This window comes from Lepidothrix coronata, unplaced genomic scaffold, assembly GCF_001604755.1.
Source record: "Lepidothrix coronata isolate B3197 unplaced genomic scaffold, Lepidothrix_coronata-1.0 Scaffold1, whole genome shotgun sequence".
NCBI classification, from domain to species: domain Eukaryota; kingdom Metazoa; phylum Chordata; class Aves; order Passeriformes; family Pipridae; genus Lepidothrix; species Lepidothrix coronata.
The window spans coordinates 10,510,048-10,526,427 of NW_016690181.1; the positions used below are offsets into that span (position 1 = coordinate 10,510,048).

The 16,380-nt window shown below is 40.4% G+C and overlaps 1 protein-coding gene across 3 annotated transcripts in view; it reads left to right on the forward strand.

Moving 5' to 3' along the window:
- Positions 1-16,380, forward strand: part of TSPAN4 (tetraspanin 4) — a 428,461-nt gene that overhangs the window by 146,531 nt on the left and 265,550 nt on the right. For 2 of the 3 annotated variants that reach the window (XM_017811784.1, XM_017811777.1), the window contains one exon: positions 51-132. The exons of the other annotated variant lie outside the window; for it this stretch is intronic. Coding sequence is in view for 1 of the 2 variants with exons in the window: in XM_017811777.1 (XP_017667266.1) it covers positions 51-132 (82 nt within the window). In the remaining variant the exon portion in view is untranslated. The remainder of the gene's footprint in view (positions 1-50; positions 133-16,380) is intronic. 3 annotated transcript variants of the gene reach the window in all.

Sequence of the window (16,380 nt, forward strand, 5' to 3'; positions counted from 1 at the left end):
TATTTTGTAAAAGACACATAGCTACTGACACACAGGCTCTTGTTTTGCAGGTCGCCAGTTTACGGGTTGTGGAAAGGCCACCTTGTCAGCTGGGATCACATCAGGTGCTCTGAGCTCCCATTCCTGCATCAGGTACGTGAATAGTTGTGATCAGTTTATTGATCTAAAATAACGTTCCAAGTGGGTAATTGCATTTCAACTTCAGGCCTCAGTGAATGGCGTTTTAAAGAGTAGAAATGACAATCTGCAGAAGCTATTACAATTAATATAATGGGTTAGGCTGGTAACAGAAGTGTTGTTTACTGCTGATGTGGATTGTGTTTCCTTGTTTCCCTCCAAGTGAGGTGGCCTGGAAAACATTGTGCTGAGCCCTTTGGGTGAGGGCACTGAAATGGGAATTGAATTATTATCCCAAGATCCTCCTTTTTGTGTTAGTGTTATTGGCAAACTAACTTTAAGTGATATGGGTATTGTTTATGTGAATACCAAGCGCAACTGTATTCTTTCCAAGTCAGATCAGTTTTTTTATATTTATGATGAAGGCTGCTATATTATGAGATTTCACTGTTTAAGAAAAAATAATTAAATAAGATCCTGTCTAACGAAGTCAGGCATGAAATATGTCCATCTTCATTCTTTCCCCCAAACTTACATCTTTTTTGCACAGCCTGTGTATTTTGAATAGGAGAAAAAACCAGCCCAGTCCTTCCAGTCATGCTGCAGAAACAGTGAAGGTGTTGAAGAACATGCTGTGGGAAGGGAAGGACAGATAAACAGATTAAAATAGAGATGCTGCAGCACCTGGCACAGTTGCTGTACCTATACAGTTGATCACCCAACAACAAATGACTGAGATGCTGAGATATATTTGGGATAATCTCACAGAGTACAGCCCCTGAAGTGGGCAGAAAGGAAGAAGATGATGCACAGGAATTTATGTTCAGTCCTTTCTAGAGCCTTGTAGGGAAAAATATTTTTGAATCTTCTGGAAGATTAAAGCTACAAATAAAACACTGTAATAACTTCCGAGTTGGTGTATCTGAAGCGGTGAAGCTTTCAGGTAGAGAGTGAGTCTTCCCCCTTTATTTTATTTACCTTAAATACTTCCTATTTTGGTTTCCTTTAAACAGTTACAACTGACATAATGACCAGTCCCAACCTCCACCTGAAAGTCAGATTTTGCCAGAAATCTGGAAAGAAAAATAATTTCTAGTTTGCAGTTAAAAAGAAAATACAGGTGAAAGTAAATAGCAAGTACTTACTCCTGGCAAGTTGCTGGAGACACTCAGAAAAGCAGTCACCATTGCATGGTGTCCCTTTTCACTGGGAATTGCAGGGGATTATTGAAGTCTGTGTAGGTCTGTGGACTTTTGCAGCACATCCAAACTGAGGATTTGCCCAAGGTCCATGGTGTGAAGTGCAATGGACGTTGGGTATCTGATCTTAATGTGTATCGACTTCTCACTTGGTTAATCTCGCACTCTAAAAAACTGGTGTCTATCAGGAATTTTTATGTTCCTTGCTTTTCAGTTACCCTTCTCCTCCTGCTCCTAGGTCTTGGGTTGTTTGGGTTTTGGGGTTTTTTTGTTTGTTTGTTATTGGTTTTGGCTTTAGTTTTGTTGTTGGTTTTGGTTTTTCTTTTTTTTTGGTGGGAAAATGTATTTTCTTTGCTTTAATGTGTATTATGTGACTTCCATGTTAGTTACAACTGGAATTAAGATCTGTTCTATATAGTTAACATTACTCTGTGTCAAATTGAATCAACCAAAGCTCCATGATTTATGCTAGAAAAGAACTCTTTTTGTTTCTTTTTTACCCTTTTTGTTGTCTGTGAAAACTAAAATATCTGTCCTTTAGAAGGGCTATTCTGTCCATGTAGGTTTTGCAGTTAAATGGAACAGGAAACGTAGTTATTGGTAGCGTGGCCATAATTTACCAACTAATAGAATCTTTAATTGGACTAGGGGTTTTTTTTTTATTTACTGAAATACTGTGTCAAAACTTAAACAACTTTGCTTTCAATTCTCAAACTGAATCACAGGTTTAGGCCAAGGAGATTCATCAAACACAGAATTTCAGTGGGTGGACTGACCCAATTTTCTGCATTGTTAGTGATGATTTTGTTGGTTTTGTGTGACTATATATTTAATTCAGCAGAGCTTCCAATAGGCAAGGTTCAAAGAAGAGTTGGAGGCCTCTTCGTTTTCTTTGTTACTGTAAATATTCACACAGCATGACTGTATAATTTGAAGGATACAGCTCTTAGGGCCATGTTTACTCCCTCATCCTTACAGCATTGTGCACAGCACTTCTGTATGAAGTGTGCAGGAAAAAAAACCCCAAACAAAATCTGTTGCTCTGCAGAAATTTTTAATAGAGTCTTTAAGGTGATCTTTATAGACTAAAGGCAAATTCTTTTTTTCTGTGGTATAAGGGCTTCTAGAGAAACATGGTGAATGAGTGCTGGGGGCATCTGTTTGGGTTGACATGGAATATGTTTGATTATGCATATAGTAATTGTTTGTACTTAATACAAAAGAAGTGTAGGTTTCCCAAGTAGTATTTCACTGTTGAAATCAGGCAGTATGAATTATCTTCTCAAGCAGCATCTCTGGGAGGTGAGATTTAACCAAAATCATCTACATAACCCAAATCATCTACAGATGTGCAGATGAACTGGTGGAAAAATGGCATACTGTTGTCTTCTTTCACTAACAGAAAGAGGGAAGGGTCTGCCTGTGTCAGTGCAGTGCTTACACACAGACAGGGAGTCTAGACGAGAAGCTGTCAGGTTGTAGACGCTGAGGGATTTAAAAGGATCTTTGTGCCATGAAAAGAGTTTCTGCCCGCATGCCTGATGTTAGGAGTGGAGTTGTTGTGGAGGGGAATAATGCTTTACTTTTCCTACCAGTGTTTGTTTTTCTTTAGCTCTTCCTGCTTCTGGCCTCAGTACTGACAGGGAGACTGGTTTGCCATGCTAAACACCTTGGGGCTGACAGGGTAGAGAAAACCTAGAGGCTTCTTTGGCAGCCATAATCAATAAGAAGTGAAAAATCTCACTTTGAGAAGGCCTTTTCCAGCTGTAAATGGCAACAAAGGTCACGAAGGTGAAACCCTGATTCTTAGATCAAACTGTCAAAGCAGAGGACCGGGAATCTGAGCCTGGGGGAAAGATTTGCAGATCAAGAGTTTCTCTCTGCTTGTCTGCGTGCACCTCAACCAAGGGGAGGACTGTATTGTGCCAGCCAGTCCTCTAAAATGCCTCCCTCAGCCCATAAGCTGGGGCTTTGCTTAGTACATCCCTCAGGATTTAGAATTGTGAAATTGTTAAGGTTGGAGAAGACCTCTACGATCATCGAGTCCAACCATTAATCCGGCACCACCGTGTTCACTGCTAAACCTTGTCACTTGGGGTGCCACATCCACACATTTTTTGAGACTTCCAGGGATGGTGATTTCACCACTTTCTTGGGCAGCCTGTTCCAATGCCTGACCTCCCTGTAAGTGAAGAAATTTTTCCTAATATCCAATCTAAACATCCCCTGGTGCAACTTGAGGCCATTTCCTCTCATCCTGTCACTTGTTACCTACCATTCATCACCAGTCTCTGGGCCCAACCATCCATCCAGGTTTTTAGCCAGTGAACAGTGCACACATCCAAGCCACGAGCAGCCAGTTTCTCCAGGAGAATGCTGTGGGAAATGGTGTCAAAAGCTTTAATAAAGTCTAGGTAGACAGCATCCACAGCCTTCCCTCATGCACTAAGTGGGTCGCTTTGTCATAGAAGGAGATCAGGTTGGTCAAGCAGCACGTGCCTTTCCTAAAACCACACTGGCTGGGCCTGATCCCCTGTTTGCCCTGTATGTACTGTGTAATTGCAGTCAAGATGATCTGTTCTATAATATTCCCTGCCACCAAGGTCACGCTGATAGACCTGTAGTTCCTCAGATCCTCCTTCTGACCCTTCTTGTAGGATGAACATTACATTGGCTAACCTCCAGTCAACTGGGATCTCCCTAGTTAGCCAGGACTGCTGACAAATGATTGAAAGTGGCTTGGTGAGCACTTCTAAAAGCTCCCTCAGTATCCCATCGGGGTCCCTATACTTGTGTATGTCTCAGTAGTGTAGCAGGTTGCTGACCATTTCCTCCTGGGTTATGGGGGCTCCAGTCTGCTCCTCATCTCTGTCTTCCAGCTCAGAGGGCTCGGTACCATGAGGATAACTGGTACTATTAAAGACTTGCTGCAAGAAGTTTCATTATCAAACTTCAAGCTTCTCCAAAGTTCCTACTTGCCTTATGAGAGATGGTGAATTTCTCCAACTCTTGTGAGAGTCACTGGAAGGTGAGGAAACTTTATTAATAAAATCTAGGCAGAAGGAGGGATCAGAATTAACTTTTTAACCTATCAGCTCTACTTTATTTTTAAAAATAAGTAAATAATTTCTATGGAAGAAAAAAAGTTTTTTCTTTCCAAATAGATTTAATTGCCAGCAAGTCACGTTGAAAATGGGAATAACAACTTTTAATTATGAATGGGGATAGACAGAAATTCCCAGAGCACCTGGTTAATCAAAAAATAGAGGCTTAGGAGTGCAGTATTTTTCCTGCTGTATTATAGTGATAATGGCAAGTCATTCAGAAAGCACAATAGGAAAAGTTAAGTCTAGCTGATATATTCTTGTTTTGTGATGTTGAGTAATTGGTAATATGGGGTCTTGCTGTCTTTGTTTTGCAGGAAGCAGTGCAAGCAAATAAATAGGTCTGTATCCTGTATTGCTGTCTTACTCACAACTTAGCTGCTTATTTTGTTGATGGGGAGTTTTTATTCCCTTTATGTTTTGGGTTCAGCTAGGAAATTTAGTGGTAATAAAACCACAGAGCTCTTGCCGCAAGCTTTGCACTGATACATCTCAGTGTTTCATGAAGTGTGATTAACCTCACATTGCAGATATGTGACAGAGAAAGAGGTTTGCCCCCATTGTCACTTGGCTGGCAGGAGAACTGAACTGAGTATCCCTGGCCTTGAGTCTCAGCTCCCTCTGTCTGACCATGCTCTGCTTTGGTTTGCTCATAGAACTGTCAGTGGTATAATTCCTCCTAAGGACATGGGGAAGGTTTTAGATATTAACCAGGTATCTTTCTGTCAGCACAAAATTAATTTTAAAGGAGGGATACAAAAATAGCACATCCTTTTATATTAGGTATCATATGTCCTCTGGAAGCATCTTTGCCAAATGCTATTAATGGCTACTCAAGAGATTCATTCTATTATCTTGACTAGCTTATTTATAAAGTAGTTTGACATTTTATTTGTCTGACTTATCTGTTGTTGTAGGGAGATCTTGTTTTATTACCCTTGAGAAGGCTAAAATGTTAACCAGGAAATACAGAAGCTCCTTTCGTTACTTTTTTACTATGAAATATGAACTCACAGAGTGGAGTGTCAGCTTTGCAGTAAAGGAGAATTCTGGGCTCATGGTTGGGAAAAATGGTGCTCAGGAGATTTAGATTTGATTACAAACAGAATCCCACACCCTCTAGGGTAAGTTGCTTATTCCTCAATCATACAAAGCAGTTTTGAGCCCTGCACACCATACATCTCAAATGGGAAATTGTGCTGGAGCTTTGTCTTCCTTTGGCACTGCCAAGGTCCCAGTAACTGCAGTCAGAGTGAACAAGCACTGCAGGGAGGGAGTGTGCTGGAGTGGAGTTGGGTTCCTGCTCCCAGAGCAGACTTTGCTGTGACCAGTAGGGCAGATGTAGTTTAAAATACTGATGTCACTGGTGAATGTGTACTGTCAGTAATGTGAACTATAATGGGAACTATAGTATGTTAACAAAAAGTCCTTTTACTTAGGGGAATAAGAACCATTTTATATGGTTGTCATTTAGACTGAACTTATTTCTTCCTCAGCCAGTTCAGACATGCTTGACATCAGCTGAAAGCTCTTAAATTTAATGGCTTTGAGTGGTTTTGTATTGATATTCTGGTGTACAGTCCTCCATGCTTCATGATTTCCTGATTCCACCTTCATCCATGCACACACACTCTCCATTTGGGAACACAGGATAAATATTTGATTTGATTATGATCTTTGGGAGGCACTATCAGTAGGAGGGATTTATTGAGGGGTCAAGAGAAAGATCAGAGTCAGGTAAGAAGCAGAGAAAACCAGTTGAGATGGATTTGCAGTTTTCTATGTGTGAGCACCCTATTTTACATTTTGAGTCAAAGAAGATAAAAAGCATCTGATTAATAGAAGCCTGGATGAAGACATGTCCTGCTACTTTTTTTTTTAGGAATCTGGTAGATCCTTGTCTTGGCAACGAAAAAATCTGTCCTTTCATGAAGGAGCTTTCTTTATATTAGAGAAAAATGTAAGGTAAATGAAACAAGTAAGTAGAGCAGGCATATATTATTAAACAAGTTTTGTGAGAGTAAATGAATATCCACATTTTTGAAAGGATTTTAAAACTCAGGCCTGCAGAAATAGATTTCTTTATCTTAATAATATACAACATCTAAGAAAGCTTTTGCTTTTTGAGAAAAAAATACAGAAAACTTTAGACCTTTCTGAAGCAAAGATAATTGCACTCTTGCTTTTTTTAATTACATTATCTTAAGTAGGTCGCTCACATGCTTAAACTGTGGAAAATTTAGGGAAACTTAGGAACCTGGCATAAGCACAGAACCAAGGGACCTTTATTCCAGTCTCCTTTTGCAGTGCCTGTATTGCTCCAGCATTTCAGCATGGACTGCCTGCAGTCAGAGAGAACGTTTACTTGTATTTGTTTTTTAATCCAGACTGGTGTTAGCACTTCTTTTCTGGGTCAACTGATTTCATTAAAGACGTGTTAGTTGCAGTCAAGCTGTCTTGTAGCAGCAGTGATAAAAAGATAAAATCAGGCTTCTGAAAGCAATGGTGACAAGATTGGCTCTGAGTGGATAAAGAGACTGAAAATAGGAACAACTTCATGTGGTGAGAGATGGTACTGATTATTCACTTTCTGATTTAGGGTGTATTTTATGGCTCTAGAAGAATGAGGCAAAAATTACCAACTCAGTTCTTGATTTCTTAAATGTGTGGCTCTGTTTTCTGAGCTTAGGATGCTTAGGATGCTGCATGTCCATTTGGTACTGAAAAAGTCTGACCTTTGATGTCATCTCAAGAGCAGCAGAGCTCTAAGCACATTTATAACAGCTCTTGCCCTCTTCAGGTGCTTAAGTGGTACACCAGAGCTTCTCTGAAAACTTGAGTAAAGGGCTCTTTTGGAAATATTTAGCTGTAAAGATACAATGTAGAGAGTAGTAGAAGAAGGACTTAGGGCTTTGCTCTTCGTTTTAATGTAGATACAAGCTGGTCTTTAAACTCCTTGGGGACCCCCGAGAAAAACGGTTATAAAGGTGATGCCATTGGGTATAATACATTTGGAATGTATTATTGAATGCATTTCAGACATAGCATGTGTTACCAGAGACAGTTTAGTGGGATTGCAGTACACAGAACATTTGTTTCAGAAAAAAAGTCTCTATCTGCAGCTTCTACAGTGGACTGTGCAGCCTGATAGTGTTATTGTTGTTATTTTTTTTCTGCTTAACTCTTTACATATGGACGTGCAAAGGGCCTGAGAGAGGCTGCTGTGGACTGTCATGTGTCTGCTGGCTGGAGCTCCGCCAGTATAACTTGATGAGATTGTAATGGTGGGGAGTCTTTCCTGGAGTTCAGGAAACAGGAAAAAAAAAAGCTGTGCTATGAACAGAGAAGTTTGCATAAAGCACACTCTGGTGGAAACAAGTCATGCCAGGTGGTTAGCAGTGTAACTAATTTTTTCTTTTTTCACTATGAAGCCCATCTTCCTTAAAACAAAATGGCAGTTATTGGCAGTTTGAACTTCTCAGTGGTGTTCGGAGTTAAAGGGTTTTATAAGCATGAGATATGATGTTTTCCTTCTGTTACAATAGCAGGTAAGGTTTTTCCCCCTCAGTTTGATCATAACTTCACCAGGCACAGAGAAGAGGAAACAAGGTAGTAAAGAGGCAGAACCTCTGTTTTTACTTCTTGGCTGTTGGGTGTAGTCTTACGGTGAGGGGTAGGAGCCACACTAATGTCCTGATCCACAGTCCTTCAATTCAAAGACTCTCATCTATTTAAAAAAAGCGGAAACAGGCTTCAAACCTGTCTCCTTCTATTAGGCTCATAGTGTTGTTGGCTGTTCAACTTGGAAAAAAGAGACATAAAAATAATATTATCCTGGAGCATACCCCTTCAGTGATACATACCCTGTCTTCTACTTGTTTGGTGTTCAGTAGCACTGTGTCACAGCATTGTTCATTAGCTCCCTGCCTGGTGTAAAGAGAGATCTCCCTCTGGTTTCAACCCACAAATTGTCATGGCTGATTACTAGAGGGGGAAATGCTGTATTCTCTTTATAGCCCTATTCTTACACCTGTCCCTCCTTCTCTTCAATGCAGTGGATACTTTTCCTTCTCTAGTTTCTTCTGTAAGATCATAGGTTGTAGTGGAAGTGACCTCAGTAAGCGGTAAAGACTTGAAATGAAGTTGAAACAAAATGAGCAAAGCTATAGGGAAAGTGAATTTGATTGTAAAGTTTTCACTGTGTGATCAGCCAAATCCTGAGATCTGTCTATTCCTGGACTTTTCCTAGGATACGCTATTTTAAATTAATTACATAGGTATAATCCCCTATGCGGATGTTTGTTCTAGAGTAAGAGTGTCTATGTAGAAATTGAACTCCTGAAACTACTTGAAAGTATTTATTCTGCAGTAGCTACTTGATTGATTTCTAAGCAATTTCTAAGGACCTACAGTGATTACAGCTGATACAGCTTTTGTACCTCACTGCTTGCTTAAAGAAGCTCAGAGACTGTCCCCGCTAATGAGTCAGGTTCCGAATTGTGCCCTTTCATTTTATTTAAACTAGCAGAAGAGAACAATCTTCTCGATGCTTCATCTAAAAAAGCGTATCACAGATTGAAACATTGCACTGTGTATCTGTGTGCTGACTCCACAAACCTCCCACCCTTTGCCACCATCTCTTTCATAACAGTAGAGTTTAAATGTGGAAACATCTCTTAAGTCAGACAAGGATATTTGGCTCAGAAAATGAGAGGAGGTCGTCAGTGCATCACATGAAGCGATACGTGAGGGGATGAGATGTGTCTAATGGAAAAGACTGGAAAAAAGCAAGGGAAGAGTATTGAGGGACAGAAAACCAGAAGTAAAAGGAATGGAAACAGAGGAAAAAATGCAGGGAGAGGCTGTAAGGTCCTGATGAAATTAAAATAAGTGGCTGTTAATACACAGGAATTGCTCCATGACTTTGGATAGGTCGGAGCTCCCTGCTCCACTGGCTTCCCTGCCATGCAGTCCCTGTTCACTTCAGCTGAGAACTTGGCCTTCGTCACTCAGAGGTTGCCATCTGTCATAGTCACCCACTGGCCTGTGAATTATTTGTGCTTGTCTAAAGGCACGAACTGCTGAATGCGTGAGCTTGCTCCAGGATTGATGCTGTAGCTCAGCTGGAGGCCAAATGGTAGAGCCTCAGCCCAAGAAAAGCCCCAAAGCAGCTCCCACAGTTCTCCCCAGGGTTCCCAAAAAGAAAGGATGCAGGCCTCAACTGTGCTGCAGCCAAGACTGTGTGCACAGTAGCAGTATTTAAAACTGAAAAAAAAATAAATGCTGTCCACCTCAGGTAACACAGTTTTATTATTGTTTGGATGAAGCTTCACAGAAATTTGGTGTGATAGGTCAGCTATTTCCAACAGAAATGGGTGAAGATACCAAAGGCAAGTATCTGCTGAATAATTGAGAGCTAGGGATAACCTTCAGCTTACTCAAGCACATGGCTCCTGCCCCTTCCCTTGGGCAGTGTGCACAGTTTCTTCTTCATCAAAAAAAAGTCTTTCCTCTACATGGAGCTCATGAAGAGCCTCACGTTCTTTGGTGTTGGACCACAAGTTCATTACGTTCCTGACGTTCTGTTTGCTTTCAGTTTGTTGCCTGCAGTTCTGGTGAATCCGCATCTTTTACTTGGCCAAGAACTGACCTGGCTTGACTGTGCCCAAAGGTCTATGTCCAGTTCTCAGAGGAGTTGCTTTGACACCAGGTGAAAACTGGAGAACTTAGTCACTCATTGGAGGTCTTGACTTCAGGTCGGCTCTGAGAGCTTGGTATTGCTCCCTTTTCTGGGGTCAACAGAAATTAATTAATCCTTGTTTGGACCTCGTTGCTTCAAAAGGTCTCCCTATTCCAGGACTGTTTGGCTGGGTAGGAAATGGTTAAAAGTATCTGCCTGCAAACATGTGAGTTTGCCCTCACCTTTCATTATGCTAAGGGGAAAATATGATACATACATTAGACTATAGCACTGACCAAAAAAACTCCAACACTTTGCACCCAGTGAGCAGCTGATGAATGTAATGGTCTGTTTAGATGTCTCTGTCTCCCTGCAGTCACTGTTTAGAAACAAATGACAGAAACATAAACACATTCCTGAAATCAAGAAATAGTTACAGTTCATGAACAAGAGAGAGTCAGATTCAAAACTGGTGAAAGTTACTATAGCTTCATTAAAGTTTCATTTATTTATGTTTACATTATTTTAGCAGCGGGATTTCACAGCTCTTGTTTAGAGCATGGCATTGAGAGTAACTGAATCAGCTTAAGTAAGGTGGCAGTGGACTCTGCTGTCAGTAGATCAGAGCTTGGAGGGAGAGTTAGCCCTCTTAAATCAGATGTGCTGTCAGTAAAAGTAATTATGTGGAACTACAGCCTTAATAGAGTGCTGCAATTTTATACCAACTCCTGATATGACTGGTAGCTAAACTTTAATTTACCCACCACCCCCTGCTCTTCATGCTGACTGCCATAATTATGAAAGCTGCTCTCATCTGAAAATGGTCTTAAGAGTTATCAGTATGACGGACACTGAAGGTAGGCTAAGAGCGAGTCATATACTCCGTATCATGAATTCATAAACTAGTGTTCTTGTGCCAGTGGCATGATAAAGCAAAGTTAACATTCTGGAAGTCCTTTTCATAGTCCAAGTACATACTGAACTCCTACTAATTTAAGCCTAACTTTTCTAAAAGTGCACTGATTCTGTTTGTAATGGGTTTGGAAGATGCAAGGCCTGTTTATGGGCTCAGTCTCAACATGTCTTTCTGTTATTACAGAGCTGTTTCAAATTTAGTTTAAAGCTAAATCTATGCAATTCCTTCATATCAGCTGAATAATGCTTCTAGTGTCTTGAGCTATAGATTTTTTTTTAGTTGATTTTGCCAAATTTTATCTATTGCTTATATATTGCTTTATAGTTTCATAGAAACTTTCCAAAGGACTGGAGAGAGCGTCACATAACAGTATTTTTTAAAATTTTGATAGTGTCCAAGTGAAAGATACTTGGGTAATCCTGGTTTTTGAAGTTTAGTCAGGCTTCAGTTGGAATTTCTGGACATGTCTGTGGCACAGATTTAGATATTTTTTGCCATTTTGAATTTTTTTCTTTTGACTTCAAGAGGTACTGAATCTAATAAGGGCAGACATGTCACTATAAAATTGAAGCAGAGACAGGAAATAGGCATTTGTCATATGGATGAATTTCAACAAGCTTGATTTCATATTGCTTTTTGATAAGCAGTCTGATGTAATAAATGACAGCAAACGAAATTCTGCTTAGCAGTTACTGACCTCTTTTTTTGGTAGTATTTCTGCAGAAGTTGCAATATTCAAACCTAAATATAGAAAATAGGCTGCAAGCATGTTATGAAGCTTTCCACCTGTATAGAGAGTGTTGCAAAATGCTTTGAGTAACAAGGCCTTGTTAAGTACGAGTAATTTTGCTGTTGTCTAGTTCTGTTACAGATGTGAAGGGACAGAAAAATACAGATTGTTATGACAGATGTTAGCCACGTCCCTTGGTGTACATCTGGAAAGCCCTTGGACTTAAATTGAAATGTTCTCACAGACATAGACATATGTTGGTTGGTCACTGCTTCTCCCCCCTCTCCTGGCAAACACATAACTAATAATGTTTATCGCCTGGTCACAGTGGGCAAACTATAATTTTAGAAGTATTTATTGCTAGGATCAACATGAAGTGTTAAAGTGTCAGCAAAGCTGAAGGAGGGGAAAAAGGCTGGCCAGATTCTTTACCAAGGAGTCTTGGCTTTTGGCTATCTTTATACCATGCCTTCATTCCATGACACAGAAAAGGTCATAGAAGGGAAGACTTTCACTGCTGGAAGTTTCTAGGCTTGGGAGAGCTCTCTTACGCTGTGTGTTAGAGGGGATACAGCGTGCACAGGAGTGTGTAGATTGTCTCATCTCACCTAGTGCGTGTGGACAAAGAAATCAGCAAAGGCACTGTGTAATCTGTAGAGAGCAGCCCATGAAGCTGCCACTTCCTGCAGAACCACTCCTTTAAAATCTTTAGGGGCACATCTCTAGATGCACGTTAGCCAAAATATGTTTAGTAGTGTAAGGATACAGAAAAACATACCCATCAAGATCAGTCATTCTGAACAAAGAGAAGTCCAAGTATTCTGTCTCCTTTTCTATGTGAAGTCTGTGATAGAGCTAATTGTGATGAAACCAATTTTTTAACCAATTCAATATCGCATCTGGAAAAAAGTCAAGATTCTTTACAGCCTTATTTACAGTCAAGCAAACATTGTGAAAAATTTGTATAAGACAGCATACTCTCTTTATAATATATTTGTATTTATGCATGTGTGTGTATATATGTATCTTTATCCCTAAAGAAAAGCAGACTGTGAAAACACAGTGTTCATTTCTTAGAAACCTTGAGTACAGTGGTCCCTATACCCCTTATGGTTCCTGGATGTATTATTTATTGTGCTGGTAAGAAAGAGGAGCAAAGGCCACCTTTGGGAGCAGCCATTTTCCTTTTAAAAACCTCTGTTCTTTGCTGCATGTCAGATGGTGTTATAGGATAGTTTCTAAACCAGATTAATTAAGTTCAAGGAAAGTTCTCAAGCTTCGCAGAAGCTGTCAATTTGCATTTTTATTTTTATTTGCTTTTTGACACAATCTAGTGTCAAAAAGAGTTCAAAATCCAATATGACAGCATGATGGGAAGGTGTTGTGCCTTCTTTCCAATTTAGAAGGATTGCTTTCCAAGTGAGAAGATCTCCAGCATCTCCTAGTGCTGTGAGGAATGCAGCAAGTACAAAGATGCTTTGCAATAAATGTCTCCAGGAGGCCTGGTGAAGCCTGAATTTGAACATGGCTGAGCCAGTTGAGACCCTTCCCAGTACGAAATACCTCTCAAACTGGGACTACGAAAAGGAAGTATTCTGCTGTTTTCACTAATTTACTAACAAGAAAACTATGTTTGCTAATTGTTAATGATGCTTTGCATTATGTTTCCTTGCAAATCCTGGACTCCTGTCCATATTAGCTTCCTCTTGGGAAAGCCCTGAATATAAAAGGAAATACAGTTCAAGATAGCACATTCTGGCTGATTAGTTCTTCCCCTTGGACACAGCTGCAGAGTTGATGGGTACTGTGTATAGTATTAATTCCTACCTGTTGCTTGGAGTGGGGTTTAGATTCCTCCCAGGGTGCATCTCCTGTTCATCCCCATCCACCTACAGTTGTTGGTGTGATGAGCCATTTGGGCATAGCTGGGCTCACTGAAGGAGTAAATAAAGCTTCCTACAGGTTTTGTCAGTCTCTCATGTACTGTCCTCAAGCTAACTGCTCAGTTAAGATCGTGTTGCTTGGTCTCTAGACAATTTGAAATCCCTGTGGCTTCAGATCTTGACTTCAGTGAAGCTGTGTATGCAATTTCTTAACCTTGAACTGTTGTTTAAACTTGTACTTCCCTAACAGAGTACAAAACCAGGTACTTAGCTTTAGGAACATGCTTGTAGGCTTGAATGCATATCAAATCAGATTGAATGCTCTGTCAGTTCTAGGAAGAATTGAAGGGCAGGTTTTTACTTACTTTTTTTTCCCTCCCCCCAAATCAGTATCTTCAAAATACAAGACTTCTTACTAGAGTTAAGGAAAAGTCATACTTTTCTAGGAGTTTATGTTTCTGAGAGAATAATGGTCGGGGAGGCATTGAGGTGGGGTGTGGTTGCTTTTAATTTTGCTTTTTAACTTAACTTTCTCTGCAGGCTTTTGGCTATAGTAACAGAATCCATCAGGCATAACAAAGTACTGGCAGATTCCAGCTCTTACATTTGCCCCATATCGCATTGTACTCAGTATTCTGGATGGTGTAGAAGCTTCTGTAGATCCTTGGCTTGGCAACAGAAATGCCATGCAGTTAACTCACTGAGTGGTCTTTGTTATGCTTCATCTACTTTTCTGATTTCATTTCAGATTTGGTAACACCTGGTCTGCAAGTAGTAATGACAGCCACAGGTGCTTATGGGCATATAGTCATAGATGTGTGTTTAAATGCATGTGTGTATGTATCCTAAATGCTTACACAATTCTATTGCAATATGAGTTACCATCATCTGTGGGAGTGGGCTGCCAGTGTTTTCTTTCATTGCATTGATTCTTAAGATGCCCTAAATCAATGAATGAATGAAAATGCATTGACTTGGAAGGAGCACATTCTAGAGATTGTTCAGAAGTGAACTGGTTGACTTGACAAGTTCAGTTTTGAGAGCAATCTTTTTTGGTACTGAAAGATAACAAGTGAGAAATCCTGCCCAGGAAACAAGAGAGACTCAATTTACCAACTGTCAGACACGTGACATTGACTTTGAACAAAGTGAACACCAGATTCTCTGAGGCTTGAGGCATCAGTGGAACCCAAAAGTCAGATACATGTATTTGAATGATGCAGAGAAGCAACCTTTGTTTGGCAAGGTTGTTTTTATCTCCTGAAGTAAAATAATGGCATCCATAAAGGTGACTTTGCTACAAGGAGGACTTGTACATACATACATACATACCTAGATGTTGAAACAAATGTTGGGAAGATGTAGAGTAATGGATTCTAACTGATCACATTTCTCTTTCCATGGGAAAACTACATTCTGTATTTTGTAGCATGTTTCAGTTCAAATGCTGATATTTTTTGAGGGGATTTCCAGCTTAAATAAAGTGAGAAAATAAAAAGTGATGAGTGTTGAGAAAGATATAATGCATTGAGATATACTGTTCTCTCTTCTAGTCTTCAAGTAGTGCTTTTAGTATTAGAATTAAAAACCTGCAAGCTTGGAAAGGTTGATTAAGTTGCTGAACCAGGCAGAAATGGTGGTTAAAGCTTACAAACATGATATCAGGTGGTTTTTTTGTTTGTTTGTTTTGCCTTTAAAGCCTCAGCAGTCCTGCTGCTGTGTTCAATCTGAGTCAAAAGCTTGTTGGTTAAGCTGACCCTTTTTATACTTCTCAGCTTGGAGCTGGGTCTGTGATGTTTCTGTCAGAAGATTTTGAAGAAACTGCCAGGCAGGTACTCTGCAGAGTTACAAAAGGTGATAGTGCACACTGCAGGTAAGAACAGCTGCAGAATGGCCCTTCTCTCTTCCTGCCTCCATCAAACCTGTTGCTCTCGCTTTGGCCCAATAAGATGCTGCTCGCAGCGTGTGCCAGGCCTTGGTGTAAGCAGTATGGTAAGTCGAAACATGAGCTGTGGCTGAGTAAACAGTTGCAATCTGCCTCAAAAAGAAATCATGCAAGTGTGCTAATTCTGCCTATCACATTCCTCGAAGACCAAATTTCTACGACAAAATGAGAGGTTTACCTACAAAAAGCCATGTTTGCCACTGCATAGTTACACTGAGGACAAGAAAGCACGTGCTCCCTAGGGATTTTGTCCCCAGTGATATCCCCACATGTACAACTGTCTGAAAGGGGGTTGTAGTAAGGTGGGGATTGGCCTTTTCTCACAAGCAACTAGCAACAGGACAAGAGGAAATGGCCTAAAACTGTGCCAGGGTAGGTTCAGGTGGGATATCATGAAAAATTTCTTCACTGAAAGGATGGTCAGGCATTGGGATGGGCTGCCCAGGAAAGGAGTGGAATCACCATTCCTGGAAGTGTTCAAGAAATAATTGGACGTGGCACTTAGTGCTGTGGTTTAATTGACATAAAGTCATAGAATCATAGATTGTTCTGGGGATTGGAATGGACCCTAAAGTCGCAACCCCGCCTGCGCTGGGCAAGGGCACCTCCCGCTAGACCAGGTTGCTCAAGGCCTTATCCGACCTGGCTTTGAACACTGCCAGGGATGGGACATGCACAGCTTCCTGGGCAATCCATTCCAGTGTCTAACCACCCTCACAATAAAAAATTTCTTCTTAGTATCTAACCTTAATTTGCCCTCCTTCAATTTGTATCCAGTACTCCCTGTCCTATCACTACAGTTCCTG